The sequence below is a fragment of the Danio rerio genome, chromosome 4, assembly GCF_052040795.2.
Source record: "Danio rerio strain M-AB ecotype USA chromosome 4, GRCz13ab, whole genome shotgun sequence".
NCBI lineage: Eukaryota > Metazoa > Chordata > Actinopteri > Cypriniformes > Danionidae > Danio > Danio rerio.
The window spans coordinates 75,032,501-75,060,000 of record NC_141024.2 but is presented as its reverse complement, the minus strand read 5'-3'; the positions used below and the strand labels follow the sequence as shown (position 1 = coordinate 75,060,000).

At 40.3% G+C, this 27,500-nt stretch overlaps 1 protein-coding gene across 5 annotated transcripts in view; it reads left to right on the top strand.

The window, feature by feature from the left end:
* Positions 1 to 27,500, top strand: part of si:ch211-232d10.1 — a 257,203-nt gene that overhangs the window by 36,542 nt on the left and 193,161 nt on the right. For 3 of the 5 annotated variants that reach the window (XM_088650862.1, XM_088650863.1, XM_087249777.1), the window contains exons 1-8: positions 2,254 to 2,339; positions 2,562 to 2,673; positions 13,793 to 13,897; positions 14,155 to 14,239; positions 16,832 to 17,030; positions 17,563 to 19,336; positions 25,817 to 25,990; positions 26,104 to 26,277. In XM_088650862.1, the coding sequence (XP_088506988.1) occupies positions 2,630 to 2,673; positions 13,793 to 13,897; positions 14,155 to 14,239; positions 16,832 to 17,030; positions 17,563 to 19,336; positions 25,817 to 25,990; positions 26,104 to 26,277 (2,555 nt within the window). In that variant the 5' untranslated portion in view covers positions 2,254 to 2,339; positions 2,562 to 2,629. Of the gene's footprint in view, positions 1 to 2,253; positions 2,340 to 2,561; positions 2,674 to 13,792; positions 13,898 to 14,154; positions 14,240 to 16,831; positions 17,031 to 17,562; positions 19,341 to 25,816; positions 25,991 to 26,103; positions 26,278 to 27,500 lie in introns of those variants that run through there. The other 2 variants (XM_087249778.1, XM_088650864.1) reach the window with 2 other exon arrangements.

The window sequence follows — 27,500 nt, the reverse complement described above, 5'->3', positions numbered from 1 at the left end:
GTGAACAGCAATCCCACACAGAAATCTGACACATGTCAGTGTGTACGTGCAAATTAGGATACATAAATGACATACATGTTCATATGTGGATTTTACATCTAAAACATGTCATTTATGCAACATGCATTTCAAAATATATCAAATATGTCCACTTAGAGAGAAAAGTCCACTAAAATCATATTATAAACAACACGCTAGGAACATGTCCATATCTGTAAATCCAATGGTTGAAAGCATAAGTGGCATTTTTGCAACATTTCACAATATATGTTGCATTTTTGACACGTTTTATTCATGTAATATCCAAATGTGAATCTGTTTGTCTCATGTAATTAGCATATTCTTCATCTATGCATATGGGATGTTGCATTTGACACTTCTTATGTACTTCAAACATGCTGTACTTTAAATGATTTTAATACATGACTTTTTATCTGTTAATGATTCTTGCAGATTTATAATGTATATTATATATGTCTTTACATGTTTGATTATACACATTTGTCTAACATTACTTAGGATATTCTAATGCAGTGTTTCTCCAGTAACTGTGGAGTCTTTGTGCTCAAGGTAAGTTTAATAATGTACATGCACAATCTCATTAGTAATTCAGAACTAAACAACATATTTGACTTTCAGTATGTCATGTACATCTCTCCTGAGGTTGAGTTTGACTATTCTGAGGTGAGTATTTGCTCAACACTTTGTTAGCCAGTATAACAGAAGACTTTTTACCATTGTAGTAATAGTCTTTGCATTTTAAACAGGCTATATGACATGCATAAGGAGATGGTGGTGTGCGCTCCTGCTTGACAGCTCAGGGTAAATATTAAATCTTTTTTATACATTTAAAGTGATGTCAGTTTGCACTTTGCAATTCATTTCTTTTTTTTTTTTCTCAAGGTCTGCTTAGGATTGAAAAAAGACCCAGAAAAGTGTAGAGCTTATCTGAGGCACCTGTACTCTCAATGCAAATATAGTAAGTTAGCAATAAAAAAAAAATAGAAAGGTTATATATATATATATATATATATATATATATATATATATATATATATATATATATATATATATATATATATATATATATATATATATGTATATATATATATATATATATATTACATACGCATGCACACACCAGCCACATTAGGTACGCCTCTTGTCAATTCTTGGAGGGCCGCAGCTCTGCAGTTTTGCTCCAACCCCAATCAAACACCACAGCTGATGTGCTAATTAAGGTGATCAAGTTTCTATTGAACACCTCGATTATTTGGATCAGCTGTGTTTGATTAGGGTTGGAGCAAAACTGTGCAGAGCTGCGGCCCTCCGAGAATTGATTTTGACACCAATGGCTTACTAGTACCAAGTTGGACCCCCTTTTGCCTTCAGAACTGCCTTAATCCTTCGTGGCGTAGATTCAAGAAGGTACTGGAAATATTCCTCAGAGATTTTTGGTTTATATTGACATGATAGCGTCAGACTTGTTGGCTCCGCATTCATGCAAATTTTCCATTCCACTATGTTTGTCACTGTGAGTGTGTGTGTAAGCATGCTTGTTAACTTATTTATATTCATTTACATTTAAAAGGTCTCAAACACAGATTTACAATATGCAACTACCATTGTAGCAATAATCACTTTTTAAATTCAATTTAGCCACTAGATGGCAGCACAAGACCATTTATTGTGGATCGCTGCAATTGCAGGCTTGCTTTTCTCTCTTTCTTAAGTCAATGACATTGCAGTGAAGATCTCTCTGAATGCATCTTGACAGGGTACAATGTCATTACATTTCAAATCAAACTGAGTCCAAGTTTACAACCTAATTAGTTTACACATTATGTTTTCCCAGTCATTACATCCCAGCATGCTTGTGTTTTAGTGTCATCCTGAATGATGAGACTTAAATAGCAGAAGAGTCATAAAGGCTCTTAAACCCTGCCAATCAGCTTGTGTTTGTAATGATAAAAAATAATAATAATTTAATAAATAAATACATAATACTTTTATATTTACAAAATATGTATTCATGCACGCATGCATCATACACTTGATCTTTATTTTTCCTTTACACCAGTATCATAAAGTAGAATGATCCACCATAGCGATCAGCTTATTTAATATGTTAATCTCATTGGCCATCGCATTTGACTGAAAATAAAACCTTTGACCAATGAAACACCTTTTACCCCGCCCCTGCCTGAACAAACCTTTGACCACTGAAAAACCTTTTACCCTGCCTTTAGCCATGTCTATTGCTCCAGACTGCAGTTACCCAATACCTCCGAGAGCTCAGATTGTGTTCCTGCTGCACAACAGCGTCTGTACTACTGCATGTGAGTTTAACACTTCTACATTATGATTTGTAAAAATGATGAAGGGGTTTATATGTGTATAAGCGTGTTTAAATGGCTGTCTGATCCTAAATATATCTGCTGTGAAATGACTGAAAGTCAGTTTGTCCTGTCGGGTCTGTTTCAGTGCGGTGTTGTTAGTGAAGTGAGCATTGATTGCTATAAAGTGTGCTGTTCTTCATCTCAGTATATTGTCATCTCCAGGTGATGGTCAGCGGCTGATTGTTTCCTGAAAGCTCTGCTAATGTCTGCATTGGTGTTTTAGCTGCAGTATGGCAGAGGAGCGAGTAAAGGACTCTCTCTCAGAGAAACACAGGTATTGACTCTGTTTTTACACCATTATTTCAACACTTTCTCTGAAGAACAAACACCAACAACAATGCACTTATTTGTGTTGCTATTGCCTGATCAAATGATGGACAAAGCTTCAGTTTACAGCTTCAGCAAATGTGTTTAGATCATTCTAGATTACAGATAGCTCGATCTGGGGTCATGTTTATCAAAGCTCAATGTGTGTCATGTGTCGGGTTTAAAGTCCAGAACAACATCAGAGAGTTAAAGCTGACCGCAGAACAGTTTCAGCTTGTGTTTATAGAGGAGAGAAAGAAGATCAACAGAACTTAAATTAGTACAAACGTGCATGTTAAACATGGTGTATAGTTCAGTGAAGGGGATTATTAAATAGTTTTGTCTCTCAGACTCAGAGATTATATAGATTCCTACAGATACACAATACTGTTTAGTGTTTTATATCTCCTCCTCTGATTTCTTTAGTGAGTTTTTACTCAAGAGGTTACACAACAAGGTTTTAGAGTCGAATGTGTTTTCAGTGAAGCTGAGATTGTGCAGAATGAGAAAGCAGCGCATCACTCGTCTGTTTACCCTTGATTATTGAGTAACAGACCTGATCAGACAGACCTTCAGTTGACTATAAGTTTGAGCTGAATAAACAAAACAAACTCATAACACTCTTAAAGGAGCCTCTGTGAATTAAAGTTTTCTTCTGCAGTAATACAGTCTTTTCTATTAAACTTGAATGGCTTTCAGCAACAGAATTATTTCTTCTTGATTTCTTATTCTTATTTAACAAACAAATGTTGTGTGTTTCTCTTCACTGTTCACCACTGACTGGTCAAATCTGCTCTCTCTCTCTCTCTCTCTCTCTCTCTCTCTCTCTCTCTCTCTCTCTCTCTCTCTCTCAGTGATCAAAAAAATCTTTATTGAAATAAACGGTATGTTCTTCGAATTACTAACACCTCTTCACTTAGAGGTCATTTATACAACAAAGTATATACAAATATTAACAAGTACAGTTGACAAACAAACCTTTTCTTCAGATCAATTGACCAGATCGATTGATCAGATTTAAGTGAAGCTCCCCAATCATCACTAAATAGCTTGCTATTTCACTAAACTAGAATACAGACCTTCACAGCTGTGTGCTATTTTGTTCTCGACGTAAACTCATATTTTTATAGATGTATTATGATGGTTGTCACTCATTTTTTCAATCCAACTGGAACCTAACCTAAACTATTTCATTCAATACTGCAAACTGGGCAATTGAGAAAAAAATAAACACAGCAGCCAAAACGTCAAACCCAGACTACTCCACGTCAGGATATATTGCCAATAGTTCATTACAGTGTTTTCACAATTGGAGAGTAATTCATTCTGTATGAAGTGCCCTTTTATTTCTAACAAGTCATTGTTTATGTGCGTTTGTGTGTAAACATGAATCAGGGAGCGAGAACATGAAGTTGTTTCATACCGCAGAACTTTCGAGAAGCATTCAGCTGAAGTGAGCTGCTGGTCTTGTCGTTAGATATATATAGGGTGATACTGTTTATGTGTATGTCTCTCTCTCTCTCTCTCTCTCTCTCTCTCTCTCTCTGCTGTAGTGTTGCTGCAGCTGAGAGATTGAGACGCACCGGTCAAAGCTTGCGCGTAATGTATTGCAAAAACGAATACAATTAATATCGAAAGCGTAAGCAGAATCTTGGACATGTCCGTGGAAAAGATGTATTGTCACCCCAAATAATGACCTGAGTCAGTCTATTTAGTAAAAGACTTTTCATTTATGCGTGTCCTCACGCTCTTCTCAAAGCTACAACCAAAATCAGAACAGCAGTTCAGTGTCCAGCGCGTCTCTCTGGGTCTGCATGCAGAGCATGTGAGTCTTTAACAGAGTGTTCTCTGAACTAGACTGCCTAGGTAAAGTCTGTGTGGGAAGCACTGATGTTGAATTGGGTTTCACGCTGGACGTGCCACGATATGCCAAGACGTTTTCTATAAGGCTCAGGCGTTGTGCGGCTTCGCCGCCATTTGGTGCCTTGTGTTGCTTAGCAACATATACAAAACAATGTAAAGACCGCTTGACGTGAAGAAAATAAAGGAGTAGAGAGGTGCTGTAGTTGATCGCGTCAGCATGTGCTACAGTCACTATAGATTTCCAGCGTAATACACCATAAGCTAGTGTGAAGAGCATGTTGTTTTACCGTGGCCCAGTGAATTAAGTAAGCAATCAAGCTTATTAGAAAAGAAAATCGCACATGTGCCACTAAATACATTTTCCAGTTTGCACACGTCTATATTTAGTCGCGAATGTGAGCGAAATGGTCGCACTGTCGAGCCCTGTATTAGACGCAAATAAGGAGTGAGCACTGGTGAGAGTGTTATGGAATTTAATAACGCACGCTAGGGCTGCACGATTAATCGAAAAAAGATCTCGATCTCAATTCGACCCTACACACGATCTTAATTCAGCTTTTCCACGATTCAGCCAATTATATTTTTGACGTCAGGAGAGAAGCAAAGGCAGTCGCACAAGTCCTCTCAGGAACATGAACACCTTCGAAAGCTGTTAAAAGTGTCACATGCTGTATTTATAAGGTATAATTCACCCAGAAACGTCATTTCTGTCTTCATTTAATGATGTATTCACGACCGCAAAATCACACGTGAGCTGACCACGAGCTACTGAGCACGCCAATGACGGCTACTTTAGTGAACAGAAGCTGCATAGGCTGTGAATAACAGGTAATAAAGTTGTAAATAACGTTCAGTTTGTTGCACAGAGCGATCGTTTGAGAGCCATTGTGAAAGAATGATTTGCATGTGTGTGTGTGTGTTTTATCACAGTGATGGCAGCCATGAGCCGCACTCGGAAGTGAAACCTGTGCGCACATCATTTAAATGATCATATCGCATTTACAGTTATGATTACCACAAGCATTTGATATGTTATTTTCTTTAATAGCTCACACAGAGTGTTGTGCATGAAAATAAATGTTTAAAGTGTCAGTATAGCTACTCTAGCTTATTTCAAGAGTTCACACTTAGCTCATGATTTATACATAACTTGTTTGGCATGCTGTCCCGGGAGAGAGCCCTGAGCTCAAGGAATCCTCGAGCCCAGGGCTCCCCCCTTTTGCAGGGTGACTGGAGATTGAGCTCAGGTCTATCTCAAACTCCCCCGCTGCTGAGGCCAAGGCGAACTTCCTGAGAGTAAGACATTATAAAACAGGTTTAGGCTTGTTTTATCTATAATATAGAGCACATTTGGATGGTGGGAGGAAACGGGGGAACCCGGGGGAAACCCACGCCGACACAGGGAGAACATGCAAACTCCACACAGAAATACCAGATGGCTCAGCGAAGACCCAACACCATTGGTATTCTTGCTGTGAGGCAACAGTGCTAGTCACTGAGCCACCGTGCCGCCCATTCTGGATAAAGGAGGAAGAAGGGGAGGAGGGGGGTTTCTTCCAGACGAAGATAGTTGTAGAAAGGAAATGAGGATATATATAGTGATTTGGGATCCTTTGATTGGAGGATCATAATTAGCTAATGTGGACCAGCTGCGTCAATCATGAGCACATGCTCCTCTCGAAATTAGTTTAAAATTAAACTTCACATAATGTTGAATATAATGCAAGACGAAATCTGATAATGACAAATGTCTGATTTCACCAGTGAAAACAAACGGTCTGATAATGCTGTCAATGACAAACGACAAGCACATGTCTGAAACATAATAATTCAGCTTTATAATTATGAATAGTTGTATTCTGATGGCATCATTTTACTGTGAATTAACAAACAGGACATGTTGAAAGTCTGTTCAAGTCCACCATAATGACTGTACAAACTTTAGCATTTTAAGCAGCAGTAGAGCTACTCATAATATTATTATTGTATATATTAGAGCTAGACCTAATATTATCAGTGTTGTTTTACCATTTCGTCACTTTACAATTATAAGGTTCTGTCTGACATTTGTCAAATTTGAGTTATTGACATATTCTTATTAAATGACAACTTATTGTTTACAGTTGAAGACTTTTTATTTACAAAGCAAACGTTACACACACACTGTTTGCTGTATGGATTGCAAAAACTTTGAAGCTCAAAATCATTCAGAACACAGAGAGAACCGTATAAATCCTGGGTGATGATATGATTGAGAATTAACAATAATAATAGCCGACTCATATTAACCTTTATTTTACATCTAAAGAATAATGAGAAAGAATCGGGATCTTGATTTTAACCAAAAATAAATTGTGATTCACATTTTAGCCAGAATCGTGCAGCCCTGTGTGTGTGTGTGTGTGTGTGTGTGTGTGTGTGTGGGTGTGTGTGTGTTTTTTTTTTAACTGACAGCCGTGTGTGTGGATCTTGTGGGAAAATGTTGAAAAGTTCTACATGACGGTAATAGTCTGATGGTGGTGTTTACTTCAGTAATGCCACTAATATCTGCAGACTCCACATGTCTTATTCCCATTACTGTTGAGTTCAATTATGACTTTAGTCGGATTAAGGTAATCAGAAATGGCTGTTTGGAGGTTATTTAGGCCTACAGTTCAAAATTCATGTTTCAAGAGTTCACACTTAGCTGATGATTTACAAAGCTTATTTGGCATGCTGTCCCGGGAGAGAGCCCCGAGCTCAAGGGCTCCTCGAGCCCGGGGCTTCCTCCCGTTGGCAGAGCAAGAAGGGAGCCTGAGCTCGGTGGATCTCAGAACTCCCCTGCCGCTGTAGCTAAGGGAACGTAAGGAATTAGACCAGCTTGATTGTTAAGTATGTTGAATGTCTTTGGATGGTGGGAGGAAACCGGAGAGCCCGGGGAAAACCCACGCGGACACGGGAAGGACATACAAACTCCCCACAGAAACACTCACCGGTCCTATCGAACTAGGACCGGCAGTATTCTTGCTGTGTGGTTCACAGTGCTAACCACTGGACCGCCGTGCCGCCCAATTACAGGTAAAGGAGGAGAATAGGGGAGGAGGGGGGTTTCTTCCAAACGAAGATAAAGTGAACTGAAAACTTAGACTATTTATGGTGCCTTAGGGCTCATATGATTGGAAGATTAGTGATTAGCAAATGCGAGACTGGACGTGATAAATCATAAGCACGTGATCCTCTCGAAATTAGTTTATGAATAAACTTCACTTCAAGAGTTCACACTTAGCTGATGATTTACAAAGCTTATTTGGCATGCTGTCCCGGGAGAGAGCCCCGAGCTCAAGGGCTCCTCGAGCCCGGGGCTTCCTCCCGTTGGCAGAGCAAGAAGGGAGCCTGAGCTCGGTGGATCTCAGAACTCCCCAAAATGCAGAATTAATCGCTCGGGACAGCAGCCGCGTATTCGAAGCAAAAAACCCCCCAAAAGGCAGGAAATTTAGAGCTATATCCGGCTGCTGGATATAATAGAAGGAAAGAGGTTAAATGCATGGGCATTAATTAGATAGGATTAATAAGGGTGAAAAGAGGATTCTAATAACTCTTGCTGGAGTTAGAGTTTGAAGGAACCCCTGCGGGGGTCATGGTTTTCGGGGTTAAGAAGAAGGGTAGAATAGGTGGTTTGAAGCAGTGAAAAGAGAACTTTGAGTGAATCTTGTGGGAGTTGGAGCTCTAAGTGACCCCTGCGGGGGCCAGAGTAGAGTGAAGGTATGGAGCAGAGAGTGGAGGAGAGTAGCTCTTACGAAAGATGGAGCTTTGTGAGAGTTTGAGTTTAGAGCGGCCTCTGCGGAGGTTAGAGCTTGAGGGTAGGGTGTAGATAGGAGTGACCTCTGCGGAGGTTAGAGCTTGAGGGTAGGGAGTAGATAGGAGCGACCTCTGCGGAGGTTTGAGCTTGAAGGTAGGGTGTAGATAGGAGTGACCTCTGCGGAGGTTTGAGCTTGAGGGTAGGGTGTAGATAGGAGCGACCTCTGCGGAGGTTTGAGCTTGAAGGTAGGGTGTAGATAGGAGTGACCTCTGCGGAGGTTTGAGCTTGAGGGTAGGGTGTAGATAGGAGTGACCTCTGCGGAGGTTAGAGCTTGAGGGTAGGGAGTAGATAGGAGCGACCTCTGCGGAGGTTTGAGCTTGAAGGTAGGGTGTAGATAGGAGTGACCTCTGCGGAGGTTTGAGCTTGAGGGTAGGGTGTAGATAGGAGCGACCTCTGCGGAGGTTTGAGCTTGAAGGTAGGGTGTAGATAGGAGTGACCTCTGCGGAGGTTAGAGCTTGAGGGTAGGGAGTAGATAGGAGCGACCTCTGCGGAGGTTTGAGCTTGAAGGTAGGGTGTAGATAGGAGTGACCTCTGCGGAGGTTTGAGCTTGAGGGTAGGGTGTAGATATGAGCGACCTCTGCGGAGGTTTGAGCTTGAAGGTAGTGTGTAGATAGGAGTGACCTCTGCGGAGGTTTGAGCTTGAGGGTAGGGTGTAGATAGGAGTGACCTCTGCGGAGGTTTGAGCTTGAGGGAAGAGTGTAGCTGAGAGGAGCAATGAGGTTGCTGGAATGCTAACTGTAATGGCCATTGGGGGCGTCCTTGGCAAAACCTGTAGGGGTGCCATTGTTGGACGATTAGGCTTCTGCTGAGTTTGGTTAGGATGACTCTAGCGAGAATTGAGGCTCTATTAGGTACCTTTGTGAGTTGGAGCCTTGTGAGGAGTTGCTTGGGGGTTGGTTAGAGCCTGTTGTGCTTCTTTGAGGTGGTATTTACTGAGGCGTATGTAAGATTTAAAAGCTTCAGAAGACCAGCGACCAAGGGTCTGGATCTGATTGTGTGAGAGCCCGTTAGAGGCTGCTGTAGTGGCTGCGCCAATCCTGAATGAGTGGCTGGAAAATGGCTCTGGGGAAAAACCTGATAGGCGAAGAATTTCTTTAAGGTGTTTTTGGAACCAGAATCGAGATACTGGACGGTTAGCGTCGTCAGTAAAAAGCGGGGCCATAGGGTTTGCTTCTTGAGATTTTCTTAGATTAAGATAGGCTAGGAGGGTTTGGAATGGGCGAGTAGGAGAAGGTATGTCGAAAATGAGGATAGAGTGTCCTTTCTGGGTTTGATCTGTTTTGCTTTGTTTGATAAGGAAAGAGATGGTTTCCTTATCTTGCAAAGCTAGATCTGAGATAGTGGGGTGGAGTAGAGGGTTAAATTTAGATGTAACTGTTAATTCGGAACATCTAAGAAACCCAAAAAATGCTAGATTAAACATAGCATCTAAGGTGCGGGCTGTATGGGAGGAAATATACCCTTTGCGAAGGGTGTAGATGCATGAGGTAAGGATTTTGAGTGTGATGGGTTGTCTGGCATCAGGGCTGGTGGGGTGGTTTTTCTGAATACCCTTGATAAGAAGGGAGGTTTGCGAATTTGTGATGGTGTCGGAAGGAGACCCATGGATTAATTTGTGAAAGAACTGGATCTCGCTAAGGTAGCTCTTTATTGAACTGGCTTGTAGGTGATTTGCGGTGTGAAGGTGGGATATAAAGGAAGTGATAGAGAGGAGAGAAAAATCAGGGAAAGGAAGTTGGTGTAGAATATGGAATTGTTTGAACGAATTCCATGCTGTAAGGTATGCATTGAGGGTTCTAGGAGCTATTGCTTGCAGGATGAGAGATAGAGAAGTTTGGTGAAGATTATGAAGTGGGTGGTTTATGGCAATATCGTTTCTGAATACGGAGGTACAGGCGTTGGGTGAGGGTCTGCTTCCGGGGCCAGTTGCCAGAATTTCTGTAGAGAGAAGCGAGAGAGAGAGTCAGCAATTTGGTTTTTGCAACCAGGTACATGTTCAGCAATCATGATAATTGTTTTTTAGCAGATATCCAGATAAGGCGTCTTAAAAATGGCATAAGTGCTTGGGAGTGGGAGCGCCTTTTGTTGATGCAATGCACTGTGGCTTCATTATCGCAGTGAATGAGAATGCTAAAAGTAGACCATTCGTCCCCCCACAAGATGGCTGCTGCGACAATGGGGTAGAGTTCGAATAGGGCTGAAGAACATTGGTCTTTTGGAATGGAATAGAATTGGGGTGGCCATGTTGAGGCAAACCAGTGTCCTTTGTAGTAGCCGCCGAAACCAATAGAGGGGGCAGCATCTGTGTATAGGTTAATGTCGATGGGGGAAGTTGTTAAGTCGCTATAGAAAAAGGAACAGCCGTTCCATTGCTTAAGGAAAGAGATCCATAAGCAGAGTTCATCGCGACTTGGTTTAGAGAGAATAATTATTTCTTCTAAACCTTGAACTGTGGTGGATAGTTGAAGGAGGTGTGAAATAAAGGGGCGGCCCTGTGGAATGATGCGCATAGCGAAATTTAGATGGCCGAGAATTGATAGGAGTTCTCGTTTTGTGCACATCTGTTTTTCGAGGAAGATTTGGGATAGAGAAATGATCCGATCGATCTTTTCTTTGGGAAGGGATGCTTGAAATTTGTGCGAGTCTAGATTAATGCCCAGAAATTCGATTGAAGTACTGGGACCTGAAGTTTTTTCCTCTGCTAGAGGAATTCCGAGATCAGCGAAAACTTGTTGGGTGATCGCTAGGTGTTTGGCTGGAGGAGATGACGGGGGAGAAATAATGAGAAAATCGTCTAGGTGGATGAGGTATGGAATTCCGTAATTATGGATAGAATCCAGCATAATCATGTCAAATATTTTTGGGCTGCTTTTGCATCCGAAGGTTAGTCGGACTGCAAAATAGAATTGATTGCGCCAATAAATGCCAAAAAGGTGCCAGAAGTCTGGGTGGATTGGCATGATTTTAAAGGCAGAAGAGATGTCTACTTTGGCTAGCCAGGCGTTGTGGCTGGCTATCTTTATAAGAGAAATTGCTTGATCGATGTCGTGATAGTTGAGCGTATATTCTTCTAGTGGTATCGTGCTGTTAATGCTAGGGAAAGAAGAATTATGTGGGGACGAAAGGTCAACTATGAGGCGTTTTTTGCCGGAAAATTTTCGAGTTGCGACACCAATGGGGCTAATGCATGAAATATTGAATGGAGGAGCCTTAAAAGGTCCGATCATGAATTTGTTGTCGATTTCTTTTTTAATAAGATAATCGACTGTTTCGGGTTCGGAGGTCGCAGACTGAAGGTTAGGACGAATTAGATAAAGTGAAAAATGGAATGTATCCTTTGTGAAGAGGATGTGGAGTGTAGTAGGTTGGATGAGGGTCAGCTTCTGGAGCCAGCAGTCATGATCTCTAAAATAGAAAAACAAAGAGAATCAGAAATTAAATCTTTGCAAAATAATACAAGTATGGCAGACATGAAAATTGTTTTAGATAATATCCATGCGAGGCATCTGAATAAGGGCATGTAAATGGAAGCGCTTTGTTAATGCATGGTCTGATAGCTTTATTGCTACAATGTGCAAGGATGGTAGAGGTGGGTGTTCGTCTCCCCACGGGATGGCAGAGGGATAGAGAGCTGAGCATATGGGGTGTGGCTTGTCTGGTGGTCCTGGAAAACTGGTATCTCTTGAAGAGTGAGCATGTGAAGTGATAGTGAAGTTCAAATTTTTATTTATAACAGTCAAGTGAGAAGTTTGTTGTCTTGCCGTTTTCACACCCGACTGACTTGCTACATAATCCTATATGATATTTTGTATGGCGTATTACACTTGGACTTTTGTGCTTGATGGCATAATGTTTTCCAATAGCTTGCTATAATTTACTGATTGGGTAATAATCTTTTCAGAAGTTAAATGTCTATTGGAATTTTTTTTATTTATTTTTTTTATTTATTTTTTTTTTTAAACTAAATTCACAAGCGTGTCTGGCCTATTCATTCATAAGGTCTTTGCAACAGAGCCAAGAGAGAGGGCGGGACCATCTCCAGTCTTTTAGCTCATTGGATGGTGATGCTTCTCTTTACAGCTATTGGCTTAACGGAGTTTCAGTCAGGCAATGCAAAAGGTGCAAAAAGCCTGGCGGCCATTTTGTTAATCAAATTCAACATTGTTTATGGCTCTGCTGAACACATTCCAGCAAACAATCTGTTAAACGATGGATCGCATGTGTACTGCTAGGAGAAGGTAAAGGTTCAGTTTTTGCAATAGCTTTGGAGTTTTGGCTGTTATCTTGCTGGGAAATGAGGTTGAAGACACAGCAGATGCGTTGTGGAGGCTCTTTGAAGTGGAAGGTTTTGGTGTTGTTGTTTAAGCTGTTGATGAAATTGTTGGAGTTGTTTGAAATGGTAGTAGTAGTTGTTGTTGTAGCTTGTATATTGTAGCTTGTAGATTGAAGCTTTTAGATTGTATATTGTAGATAGTAGCTTGAAGCTTGTAGATTGAAGCGTGTAGATTGAAGCTTTTGTAGCGCTTGTAGCTTTTGTAGCTTTGTAGTTGATGAGCAGAGCAGAGCATTCTTCCAAACAGAGATCCTGGTGATTGTAGCTTGTAGCTGCTTTGGTTGTCCATGCTGGTTTAGAGTTGTTTTTTCAACGGAGCTAGCTACGGTGAAGCTGCTTCTTCCAAACGAAGATAAAGTGAACTGAAAACTTAGACTATTTATGGTGCCTTAGGGCTCATATGATTGGAAGATTAGTGATTAGCAAATGCGAGACTGGACGTGATAAATCATAAGCACGTGATCCTCTCGAAATTAGTTTATGAATAAACTTCACTTAATTGAATAAACAGTAAACACAAGCACATCTTATTGATCCAGTTTCTCCAGCAGTTTGTGATGCATTTTGGAAACAGGAGATGAGCCCCTGCTCTATAATGCGCCACCTGGCTCAAAGGCTTATTATTTGGGTAGCACACATATTCTGAATGCCTTCGGCAGAATTCAAATGAGCCATTTTAATCTAGATTAATTCAGAGATTGGGGATTTCCTCTGTCCTCCATGCGAGTGTTTATCATTAAATCTACAAGCTTGATAACTCCTGTGATCCTCTGCCTTCCTGAGAGAGGCCAGGCCTGACAATTTAGAGTATCTGCCAGATTTCGTTAAAGAGCAAATAATGAACAGTTTGAAGTGTGAAACAAGTAATGCTTCATTAACTCCACTGAACACTGAAACTGATCTAACACACATTCAGCTGCGATAGGAAAAGGCAATACAAGTGAAGAAAAATTGTATAGCCTATGAGTAATTAATCATTCATAATTCCCCTTATGAGCGAATTTTGCTACAAAGAGACACTTATTTTTTCTTCTGGTGTGTTTGTGTGTTCAGTGTGAGATCAGGATTATGTGTGTCCAGCTCTGTGTCTCTAAAGAGTGACCAGTCAAAAGATCATCCACCATACTTCAGAGAGGAAACACCATCATCTGCTGAAAGGTATTCAGTGTTGTACATTATTGCTCACACATGGACTGTATTAAACATATTAATCCAAATACATGCGCTATAGGGGAAATGAATAAACTAAAATGGCCATGGTGTGTGTGTGTGCATGTGTAAATGAGAGTGTATGGGTGTTTCCCAGTGCTGGGTTGCAGCTGGAAGGGCAAAACATACGGAGGAATAGTTGGCAGTTCTTTCCGCTGTGGTGAGAGGTGTAAATGTATGATTACAGTAGATTTATCTGTTAACAGTGATGAATATGAGTCAGCAGATTCAGGAGACGAGACTCACAGGAGACACAAGAGCTTTACAGACAATCTCCAGTCCATCTTCCAGGTAGGAAAAACTCATTTTGAGTCATAAAATCAGTGAAATAACCATGAAACACAGAAATATTTGTTCACAAGACTTTTGAGAACTAAATCTTGTACCCTTATAACCACACAACTAAAAATGTCTGCAAAATAGTCTTAATCTATGGAGGGTCATGCATTAAAATATATTTTCTCTCTTGTTTTCTTGTGATCACGACTTCATTTCTCATGATTTCCACTTAATTTTCAATTTCAGCAAATAGTTGGTTTCTAGTTATAGCAACTTTTTCTGTCTCTGTTTCTATATGTATTAATTACTATTATTATTATTATTATTATTATTATGTCTTTCTGGAATGACTTAATGTTTCTGCTTCTATTAGAATGTTGTCCCAGACATGCATGCCGTATCTTCGTATCACATTATCTGCAGGGACTGACTTTTGAAAGTAATAGTAAATCTCTTGCAGAAAGGACACATTAAAGCATAAGCAGATCTTCATCATTCTTCATCATCTCATTCATTCATGCAGCAGCTTATTTTGAGCCATACAGAACTGTGCTTTAAAATGTTGAGGGAATATTATTGTAAACAATGAGAGATAATATTATACATGATATATATTAATGCATGTACATTAGTCATGAGTAGGGTAGAGTGATGCATTCAATATTAGTGATAATATTGGAATAATTTAGTCAACCATGTCAAATTTTTAAATATCACCCATATTGAATATTTTAATATTACGCCCCCCTTAAGCGTTACCGTGTGCACTGGAGGCGTGAGGTGAGGAGGGTCTTATTTAACACATTTCTGAAATGCAGACTGGAGACGACAAACAGCCCAGTAGAAGCAGACGGGAAGAGATGATGAATTAGTCCCCAATAGAAACACACTCTGTAATTTCAGGATGGACAAAACACTCTTAAAATACTCGTCATGTGATGAGCCGGCTGATGAGCTCAGAGTTCTGCTTTGCACTCTTTTCATACAGATTTCTAAAATAAAGAGCTTTTGTTCTGTAAATGAGTTTGCTCCTGAAGATTCAGCTGTTTTCTCTGACATGTTTGCCAGTCATGTTGACAGAAGACACAGAGAGAGAAACGACTCCCTGTCAGTTTCACTCATTTTACATGAACATATAGTTAAGTTGTGATTATGAATAAAAATGATAATAACCTTTAATGTTCAGATCTGTGTTTGTCCAATCAACATGATCAAAATGAGTATTTCAGCTGTTTTTATGGAGATTGACATCATATATCAGGTGTGCATTACTCTCTAATTCAACAGACCAGAGTCAATTCCTCCATATATCACTGTAGTAGACGTCTAAACACAGATGACCTTGTTAAAACAGAACTACATTTTGTGTTGGACTAGTCTCTTAAACATCTTACTCTAAGACTGTGTTGTGTTTTGGTGTGATTTTTGTCTTTTGTAGCTGTGAGATATCTGAAATCATTCAGCAGTAGTGATATATAAAGGGGGTTTCACACCGGATGCGCCTCTCGGCACCACACAACGCTGCACTGCCACACACAGATTTCTATTAGGGTGCCTCCCCAGCCAGGAATGACATGTGGGGCCCAGATGAGGGCTTCATGTGCAGCAAATGTGGGCCTCGTTATGGGCTTGCACCCAGGATCCACGTTGGGAATAGCCGTGAAAGCCCAGACGTACTAAAAGTGGGACCTGTAAGGGTACTGCATGGGTCTTAACTGGGTAATTCAGATGGGTTTTAAGTGGGATCTATAAGGGTCTTATGTGGGTCTTAAACAGGCAATTCATGAAAGACCCATTTGGGCCCCACCTGCCTAAAGGTGTTTAAAGTGGGCTTGCACCAGAATTCAACCCTGAATGCTCATAGGGGCTTAAAGTGGGCTCTGCAAGCATCTTATGTTGGTCCTAACTGGGCAATCATGCAAGGCCCATATTTGTGTTCCCAGTTCAAGCCCATGCCCACTTGGGCTATAGAAATTCTCTGCAACACCCTTATGTGCATTACCAGTTTAAACCCATGCCCACTTGATCCATAAATATGTCATGCAAGACCCATATATGTGTTCCCAGACCAAACTCATGCCCACTTGGCCCATGCCTGTCCCTTATAGGACCCATGTAATTAGCTCATATGGGCTTCCTATGTGGGACTCGTACTACAAAACCTTCAAAGGATCCGCTGATTTCACCCAGCCAAAGCACATGCCCCCACAGTTCCCATAGAACCCGTAGTTAACCCATCCGTGCCCCACATGTCATTGCTGGCTGGGTAGCTATGACGCAGGACACTTCATATTTCTGTTGCTCCACAGGATCGCCATCTAAATAGTTTTTTATTTTTAAAAATGTGAATGTGTGTGTCTGGTGTGTAATACTTCCAGCTGTCATGTGCACGCCATGTTGCAGCGATGAGCTCCTCATCCAGTGTGTGAACCCCTTAAATGTAAATAACCTTTGAATATTCATCAGCTAATCAGAATCAAGCATTCTAAAGACTCATAGTGTAATGTATTATAATATATTTTCATTTATTGAGTAGGTTTTGGGTGAACAACTGTGAATGAATGTTTTGGTTAAATGTTGTTCTTCTCTTTTCTTCACTCATAGAATCTTGAGAGCAAAATGATCAGATTTCTGAAGAATGAACTGGAGAAATTTAAGAAAATCTTACAAGATGAAAACAGACAAGACAATTTTGTAAAGGAGTTTAATGAGAACAGAAGCAGAATCACAGAAGCAGCTCTTGATCTCACACTCTTCTTCCTGAGAGAGATGAAGCAAAATCAAGCTGCTGATACTCTCCAGGGTAAAAGACTCATGGATAGACCCACACGAAACCTGCAGATTTACAGAGTTTTAGCCCATCATTGAGTCTATTCAGTAACTTGTGTACATCTATATTCATTCAGTTTTTATTTTATTTCAGTAATATTGTTGACAAAAGTGAAAATGTTCATATGATTTATTTAAAGTGCAGTTAGTAAAGTCATATTTTCTGTTCTTTAGTAGATCTGTTAAATGAAAGACTTACTTTGTTTAGCAACTAAGTGGATCTAATTTGATTTGTATTGTAAACATTACATATTATTAAATAGTATTATTTTACAAGTTAAAAAAGTATTATTTTTTATTTATTATTTTATATATTTAGTTTTTATTTATGATAATCCCAAAAAAAATGATTCCGCAGTAGTCTGCAGATATTTTACAAAATTCTCCTCAGAAAAAGCAAAAAATGTCTGAAAGTTCAGTCTGGCCCTACTCATCTCAATCTGTCAGACTGACACTTACAAATAAGTCAAGACTAAATCTCTCTGTTTCTTTGCTCCTGTGTTTAGATGAGCTGCTCTTCAATAATCAGCTTAAATGTAGCCTGAAGAAGAAATATCAAAGTGTGTTTGAAGGAATTGCTCAGCAAGGAGACTCCACACTTCTGAATAACATCTACACAGATCTCTACATCACTCAGGGTGCGAGTGAACAGGTCAACACTGAACATGAGATCAGACAGATTGAAGCTGCTTCCAGACGTCATCAGTCACTAGAGATACAGGTTGAATGCAAACATTTGTTTGAAGCAGCTGAACAAGACGAGCAGATCAGAACTGTCCTGACAAAAGGAGTTGCTGGCATCGGGAAATCAGTCTCTGTGCAAAAGTTTGTTCTGGATTGGGCTGAAGGGAAAGAAAATCAAGACATCAGCTTCATATTTCCTCTTCCATTCAGAGAGATGAACTTAAAGGAGAAAGAAAGACAAAGTTTAAAAGACCTCATAACTCAGTTTTTCCCAGAGACTAAAGGACTGAACCTTACAAGAAGCCCACGATTCAAAGTCCTGTTCATCCTTGATGGATTGGATGAATGTCGTCTTCCTCTGAACTTTGCTGGTAATGAGACGTGTGGTGATGTATCTTCAGCAGTCTCACTGGATGTTCTCCTGACGAACCTCATCAAGGGAAATCTGCTTCCTTCTGCTCTCATCTGGATCACCAGCAGACCAGCAGCTGCCAGTAAGATTCCTGCTGACTGTATCGACCGGCTGACAGAGATACGAGGATTCAATGATGCCCAAAAGGAGGAGTACTTCAGAAAGAGACTCACAGATCAGAATCAGGCCAGAGAAATCATTGATCACATTAAACAGTCAAAGAGTCTCTTTATTATGTGCCACATCCCAGTCTTCTGCTGGATTTCAGCCACTGTTCTCCAGAACATACTGAAACTGAAACACAGGGCTCATGCTGAAACACTGCAGGAATCTCCCAAGACTCTGACACAGATGTACACACACTTTCTCCGCTTTCAGATCCAGCAGAGCAGAAGAAAGTATGATGGAGAAAACACAGCAGATGTCTCCTGGGATCCAAAGCTCATCCTTTCACTGGGGAAACTGGCCTTCCAGCAGCTGGACAGAAACAATGTGATCTTCTATGAGAGCGATCTGAAAGACTGTGGCATTGACGTCTATAAGGCATCGGTGTACTCAGGCATGTGTACCCAGATCTTTAAGGAGGAGACGGGAATCATTCTTGGTACCATGTACTGCTTTCTTCACTTGAGCATTCAGGAGTTCATTGCAGCCCTTTATCAACATCTGGACATCGACAAGAAGCGTGGATGGTTTTTAATACAGATAAGCAAAAATAAAAGCATGATTGATTTGCTGAAGGCTGCAGTGGACAAGGCTCTGGAAAGTGAGAATGGACATCTGGACCTTTACCTTCGCTTCCTTCTCGGTCTGTCACTCCAGTCCAATCGACAACTCTTACGAGGCCTGTTGACACAGCAGGATGACAGAGACCAGAGCAAAGAGGAAATAATTGCCTACATCAAGCAGAAACTTGAAGGGAATCTGTCTCCAGAGAGATCCATCAATCTGTTCTACTGTCTGAATGAACTGAACGACCAAACTCTGCTGAAAGAGATTCAGTATCACCTCAGTAGAGGACGTCTGTCATCTGCTGACTTTTCACCTGCCCAGTGGTCTGCTCTGGTCTTTGTGTTGTTGACCTCAGAGGAGGAGCTGGAGGAGTTTGAGCTTCAGAAATTCCAGAGATCAGACGAGTGTCTCATCAGACTATCAGCAGTCATCAAATCCTCCAAAAGAGCTCTGTAAGTCAACGTCCTTCTTTTTTTTTTCATCTAAGAAGTAGACATTTCCTGAATTTAAATAATACAGTATATTATGTTAATGGTCATGAGATTTAGGTCATGACCGAAAGGACAAGATTTTGGATACAAGCAGCCAAAATGAGTTTGCTTCGCAGGGTTGCAGGGCGCACCCTTATAGACAGGGTCTGGAGCTCTGCCATATGGGAGGAGCTCAGAGTAGAGCCACTGCTCCTCCACATCGACAATTCAATTCATCTTTATTTCTATAGCACTTATAATGTAGATTGCGTCAAAGCAGCTTCACATAGAAGACCATAGTAAATGTAAACAGTGTCGGTTCAGTTTTGTGTTGTAGTTCAGTTTAGTTCAGTTCAGTGTGGTTTACTTTTCACTGCTGAGAGTTCAAACACTGAACAGCAGAAGTCAGCTGAGTTGGCTCGGGCATCTGTCCCACCGGGAGGAGGCCTCGGCGAAGACCCAGGACACGCTGGAGGGACTATGTCTCTCAGCTGGCCTGGGAACGCCTCAGGATCCACCCGGAGGAGCTGGTGCAAGTGTTTGGGGAGAGGGAAGTCTGGGGTTCTCTCCTAAGACTGCTGCCCCTGCGACCCGGCCATGGATAAGCGGATGAAAATAAGAAATGACATGACATCATGTTAATGAACATGAACAATATTGATATCAACTAAACTGCAAAATACATTAATAATTGTTCATTATGTAATGTTTTAGTGTTTTTAAAATAACATTCAGATTCAGGTTTTGGCAGTGGTTGTGTAAGGGATAGTTTACCCAAAAAGTGAATTTACTAATTCTTACTCACTCTTCATGGATATAAACCTTTCTAAAACTTTGTTTTCTCCTGTTGAACATAAAAGAAGATAATTTGAAGAAAGCTGAAACCTGTAACCATTGACTTACACACCAGTTGTTTTTCCTACCATGTAGGTCAATAGCTAATGGTGTTTGGTGTTAGTGAGGCCAGCAGGGGGCGCACATCCTGTGGTCTGCATGAGTCCTAATGCCTTAGTAAAAGTGAAGGGGACACTACACTGTCAGTTGGCGCCGTCTTTCTGATGAGACATTAAACTGTGGCCCTGACTTTGTGTGGTCTTTAAAAATCCCATGGCACTTTTCGTAAAGAGCAGGGGTGTAGCCCCGGTGTCCTGGCCAAAATCCCCTGCTTCTAACAGCAACCTAGTTTTCCCATGTGGTCTCCCAGCCAGGTACTGGCCAGGCTCAGCCCTGCTTAGCTTCAGGGAGTAACCGGTCTTGGGCTGCAGGGTAATATGGCTGTTATCGTCTAAATTTCACACAAGTCAGCTATAAAATGATACAGCACCTTTAGGGCCCTATCATACACCCAGCGCAGTGTGGCGCAAGGCGTGGCGCAGTAGTCTTTTGGTAGTTTCAGCTTGTTGCAAGAGTCGTTTTGAGGCATTGCGCTACGCTGTTTAAATAGCAAATGCATTAGCGCTCATTTGTGCGCCCATAGGCGTTCTGGTCTAAAAAGGAAGGCGTTCTGAGGCGGACCGCTGGCGCGTTGCTATTTTGAGAAACTATAATAGATTTTTCATTAGACCAAAACTAACCCGGTCTAAACTCCGGCGCAGAGTTGCGCCTCGCTTACACACTGCTTAATACACACAAGATGTAGAGCAATAGGCAAATATCTTTACATATGAAAATTTAAATATTAAGGATATATATAGGATATAATAAGAATAGATATAGGATATAAATATAAAGGATTAAAATATTACAAAACATATTATTTTCTAGCCGACATAAATATGAAAAATCACTGCATTTATTTCTTCTTCATCTCGGGAGGCTTTTTCAGTTCATTCATAACAATTTGCTTTTGTATAATGTTATTATTATTAGCAGTATTATTTATTAAATCCATATTTATATTTGTTTTATTAAAAACAAGCTTAGATTTGCCCACCTGTCAGGTTTTAGACCATATGTGGCGTGGCAGGTGTATTTGGAAATAACTCAGTATTTTGATCACTCTTGGTCATTATTGTTTATTTATTAGTTTGCTGGAAATTAGAACTGAATTTAGAAATAGTTTTGAAACAAATCGTTGCGCTTAACAAACGAAATTAATTGTTTATGGGCTAATTGATGTCTGTGCGTAAAGGTTTCCCTATCCAAGAGCAAATGTGAAAGTAGTTCCATTATCTCTCATTCTCACGCAGTAGATGCTCTGTTTAACAGTTTTCTGTTAAAAAAACTGTTATCTGTTAACTGTTTGCTTGTAAAATTTCTTATTTTTTCCACTTAGACTTACTTTGTGTCCTGTAAATAGCGAATGCGCTCTTGGCACGGCGCAGCTGGCTCTTAAAGGAAGATGAGACTCTGATTGATTTATTCTCAAAACACACCTGTAACTCATTAAGAAAATGAAATCAACCCTTTTAGACCATGTGCCTTGGCGCAAAGCGGATTTTCCCGTCTGTAAATTAGCAAAAATGCGTTCTGACACGCCCTGAAAGCGTTTGCGCCCTGCGTTTTGCGCTCTGCGCATGGACTGTCAAAATAGTGCCCTTAAAGTCCGTTCTGGACTGGAGTGGAATGATCACACTGATGTTTTCTCCATTCTGTCTATTTTGACTCATATCTATGCTGATAATTATCAGGTAACAATGACACAGACACACACTCATACACTATGGTCAGTTTTGTTCACCCAGTTCACCTATACCAAATGTCTTCACACTGTGGGGTAAACAGGAGCTGGGACTCAAACCAGCGACCTTCTTGTTGTTAAGTGAAAGTGCTTACCAATGAACCGCCATGCAACCCTCTTTTTTATTATATCTTCTTCTAATTGTGCAGGCAGGGAAAACAAATGCAAGAGCTGGATCTAGGTTCAGTTTTAATGTTAAATAAAATCCATACACAAAAATATTGGCAGAGCTGAAGAGCAGAAAACACAAGCAATAGAAACACACACACATACAGCAAACTATGATCAACATATAATGACTGAAACAGAGGAGCTTAAACACACAGAGACTAGTGAGTTAACATGGGGGTGAAGAGTTACTGGGCAAGTAACATGGGGAAAACTGGGGTGAACACAGAGAACACAAGGATAACACAACAGTACAAGGACAGGACAACCAGGACCATGACACAGCTCCCTTCTAGGAGAAGATTCCAGATAATCCACAGAGGAAAACACAAGACAAGAGTGAGTTCAGCAGCTGGAGGTGTTACAGTGGACAAGGGTGATGGGGGAGAGACAGGTTAATGAAACCATGACAGAGTACAGGACAGATGGTGAGGGGGAAACTGACAGGCAGGTGGACAGAGAGGAGGACAAAGCCAAGGAAGCGACTACTGGACAGTAAACCAGAGCAGATCCCGTGGATCAGGGCTTTTATCTCAAAGGTTTTAGAGAGGATTGTGTCTGTACAGCTGAATAATTTCATGTTTAATAATAACGTTTTTGATACATTTCAGTCAGTTTAGAGCTGGTCATATCACAGAGTCCGCTCTATTGTGGGTTTCAAATGATGTCTTGCTGGAGGTTGGTTCAGGTAGCCCTGTTCTTCTTCTATTATTGGATCTCTCTGCTGCTTTTGATACAGTGCATCATGACATTCTCATTGATCAGCTTAGAAAACACGCTGGTATCCAGGGTCTAGCCTTGGACTGGTTCTCTTCATATCTGAAGTATAGAACTACATCAGTCAGTTTGGGCAACTCTTGTTCTTCTGTCATTCAATTAATGTGTGGGGGTTCTGCAAGGCTTGATATTGGGTCCAATTTTGTTTTCCCTTTCCTTATTTCTGTTGGGAATTTTTTTGAAAAGCATGGCATAAATTACCATCTATATGCTGATGACTCTCAAATCAATCCTCCTTCAGACTTTGTTAAATTGTTTGGCTGATATGAAAGATTGAAGAACTCAGCTGCCAGGCTTTTAACAGGCACAGAAAAGGCACATTACACCTGTACTGGTTTCTCTACACTGGCTGTCGATCCAGTTTAGAATTCAGTACAAAGTACTGCTGTATGTTTATAAATCCCTCCATGGCCCCTGAGTGTATTTCTGAGCTAATTAATATACACCAACCCGTGAGATCTCTTCACACTAAGGATCGACTCTATTTGCAAGTTCACGCTTGATATGTGGAGGTGACAGAGCTTTTTCAGTAGCAGCCTCAAGACTCTGGCCCGATCTTTCACTCTCCTTAAGAACTTCTCCAACTCTTGAGTGTTTTCAGAGGTCACTGAAACACTTATTTTCTTCAGCTTTTACTCGTGTGTTGTGAGTTGATGTATTTGGTTTCTTGTATGTTTGCTTGTATTCTGTGTTTTATGTACAGCACTTTGGTAGCCATTGTGGTTGGTTGAAAGTGCTCTAGACATAAACTGAGTTGAGTTGATCAGGATAAACAGCAGGAGCACAGAGCTATAGTGGAGCAGGTGAAACCCTCCATGATGATGCGAGCCCACCTTTCTGGAGGTTTCAAACACCTCTAGACTGTCTGGATGTCTTTAAAGGGGGGGTCTAGAGTGTGTTTTTAAGGCTTGGTTGTGTTGATAGAATGCAATGTGATGTGTGCTCATGCTTCATTTGTAGAAAATCAGCTTATTTTTCATATATCTAACTTTGACTATATACAGCTACTCAGCTAACATGAAGACAAATGTCATATGTCCTAGTTCCTATGAAAGGCCCGTCCTCAAGAGGCTCTGATTGGTCAGCTAACGTATTGTGCTGTGATTTGCAGATCGGCTCCACGTCACCAGGAAAAGTGTCACGGCTCTACAATCACACACTTTTGCGCTGTGTAAATCCTATCAGTCAAAGTAGCTGTTAGCCGTATCAGTGTGAGCCTGAATCAGACAGAAAATGACACAGAGAACACAGCTGAAGCTCACGCCTGCTCTCTAAAATATCATCTGACAAGAGTCTGTCACATATATTCAGAATAAGCGTGTGTGAGTCATATGAAACATTCTCATATCTTTAGAGTGTTAGTTATCTGAGATGTGGAACGCAGGGAAAGCGTCTGCATAGAGAGACACTGCATTTTTTTGCACAGAAGTACTAGAGAAGATTGAAACTGCTGTACTAGAGTCAACTGAAACGGTGGAAATGGCTGGATAAGGCTGAGGAACTGCAGGCAAGATTACAGGGCAGACAGTCCTGATCACTGACATGGAGGAATCTTTAGAAACAGAAACACACAAACAGCAAACAACATTGAATATATTTATATATCTTCTATATTTCTGTCACATATGCATCTGTTTCACTTTATTCTGAAAAATGCTTTGAGATGCAACTTTAAAGATGCTACAGAAGATTATTGTCATTAGTTTGTTTGTTAAATAATAATAAAACTATTTTAAAAATTCCTGTTTTGCAGTGTTAGGTGTTTAATAAAGAGTTGGGCTATTGGAACATCTGAAGGAAGCCATCTGTGTTTTATAGTGTTACGGTTATTTTAAGATGGAAACGCTAGGGTTAAAGCAACATTTAAAACTTATGACTCTTTATGAATGGTGGCGGCAATGGAGCAGACAAACAACCAAATTATGCCAAAATAAGTGTTTATTTTACAAAGTGGAAAAATGATAAACAAAGTATATACAAAATAAAGAAAACAAGAATAAATAAATGGTTGTAATAAAGGGGAGGAGGAACAAAAGTGGCACCAAAGAAAAGAAAATATAACAAAACACAACTCTAACTAGAACCCACAATCTCTCTACTATCTAATAAAAGAAAGAGAAAGAAAAGTCTTCAGCGTTTTCACACCCTATATAAACTACACTTCTAAACACAAACGTAAACAAAACTTACAATTAGTAGCGCACACTTCTAAACTAGTGTGTATAATACATTGGTATCTTCTACGTGTAGCAACATGTAGGTCACGAAATATCTACCCTGTTCCTCGAATCCCACTAATGTCGTATATCTGGTAATCAGAGAGAAAACACAATTTGAACACTTTTAAAGATCGATTTCAGCACAAATGATTATAACACACATAACACAAGAAACTGTCACATAATCCAGCATCCAGCAAAACACACAGTCAACCAACATAGCAAACACACAACAGTGAGCAAGCAAAAATCAAGCTAGCTTTCGACTACACCCGCTTCCTTTTAAAGTGGGGAAGTCTGCTTGTGATTGGACAATGATGATGTCATCGCAAATGGTAATGATGACTGGCATCTAGCTTGGCCAATAGGTAGATGAGCTGGGCGGACCTAAAGAAAATGATAGGTAGAGAAGGAGCAAGAGAGAAAAAAAACAAAAAAACAAACAAACACAGGCACAGATACTGAGCCGTAACAATAGACATAAATACTATTTAAAGCTAAAATCAGCAGATGTGCTCACTAATTAGTGAAGTTAAACCAGTCACTACAGTCAGATGTGCTTCAGACTATTAAACACACCAGATTAACACATACATATTGTGTTTGTCCTCTACACAGGCTACAGAGCTGTTATCTCACTGTTCAGTGCTGTGAGAGTTTGTCTTCAGTTCTACAATCCTCAAACTGTGTGCTGAGAGAGCTGGACCTGAGTAACAATGACCTGCAGGATTCAGGAGTGAAGCTTCTCTCTGATGGACTGAAGAGTCAACACTGTAAACTGGACACACTGAGGTCTGAGTTCAAGCATCTGATTGATTGATTATTTGATTGATTGATTTTTTGTTTTGTTACATCAGACAGATCACATTAACAGTGTGTTTTTAGTAATGTGTGCTCTTTCTCAGATTGATGACGTGTAAACTCACTGCCGATTCTTGTGAGAGTTTGTCTTCAGCTCTACAATCCTCAAACTGTGTGCTGAGAGAGCTGGACCTGAGTAACAATGACCTGCAGGATTCAGGAGTGAAGAAGCTCTCTGATGGACTGAAGAGTCAACACTGTAAACTGGACACACTGAGGTAAATGATTCTCCACTCTACAATAACTACAGTCAGACAGTTTCATATTAGAGCTCTTCATGCTTGAACATGTTAACCCTGGGTGATACTAAACCCCAGATAACAGGAATTCTGGTTTATCAGTGATTGTGTTTCACACTGCTCATACTATACCTGTAGTTAACCATCAGGGGTCTGAGGTGATTTTGGGACCCCTGAGATGTTTTGACCTGCCCTGACATCTGTGCTGATTTCAGCTACTTATTACACAGAACTGGCCAACATGTGTTTTATTTGTGTTCAGCACAAACTGAGCTACAATAATATGTGGGAAATATTGATGTACATGCTTGTGTTTTGTAGAAATAAATATTATGTGTGGTTAGTAGGTTTTAGAGAAAAAATGTAGTTGAAATAAGATCCATAAACCAGACTGAATGTGTCTGAACAAGAGTTTAGAGTAAGCAGTCTTGTAGACTAGAATATTTACTGCACAATTATGTGGAATTATTCTGTTCTCTCATTCAGAGAAAACATTACAATGATCTACATTTTGTTAAGTGTGTTTTGGGTGATCTCAGCTGTATGTGTGAGTGACAATGCTCATGAATAATTCACACCTGAGAGACAACAGACACTCCCCCACTCACCCATCAAGGGCAGTGTACAGCAATGTCCATCTGCAGAAGCTAGCCCAAACTCAATGCTTGTTGTGTTACTGCTGTGTGACCATGTAAACACTCTGGGTGAACAATATACAGTGCTCAGCATATATAAGTACAGCCCTCACTAATCTCTCTTTTACATTCATAGTTTAATAGGAAGCTCTACAGTATTATATTTGTGCATATACAATAGATTAGCCAAATCTGGAGCTCATCTAACAAAATAACTTAAGATAACAGTCCAAAAACTAGTGCACTTAAATCTATGTGTTATAGAAAAATATTAAATACAAAATTAAACAGAGGAAAAATCAAGAGAAGCAAAACAATGGAAAATTTAGCTGGAATTTTGTAGTGTTTAGCAGTATTTAGCCTGAATTTAATTGTATTATCTTTCAATTTCTGAATATGTTTGGTGACTAAAATATGATTGTCATGAATAAATCAGTTTAATAAATGTGTTCTGTTTAAATGCAGCAGAATACACTGCCTATATTGACTGAGAAATGGAGGAAAGTCTTGGTTTTCAGAATGGGCTGTCCTCCATTATGCTGAGCGCTGTATGTGACTTATACAGCC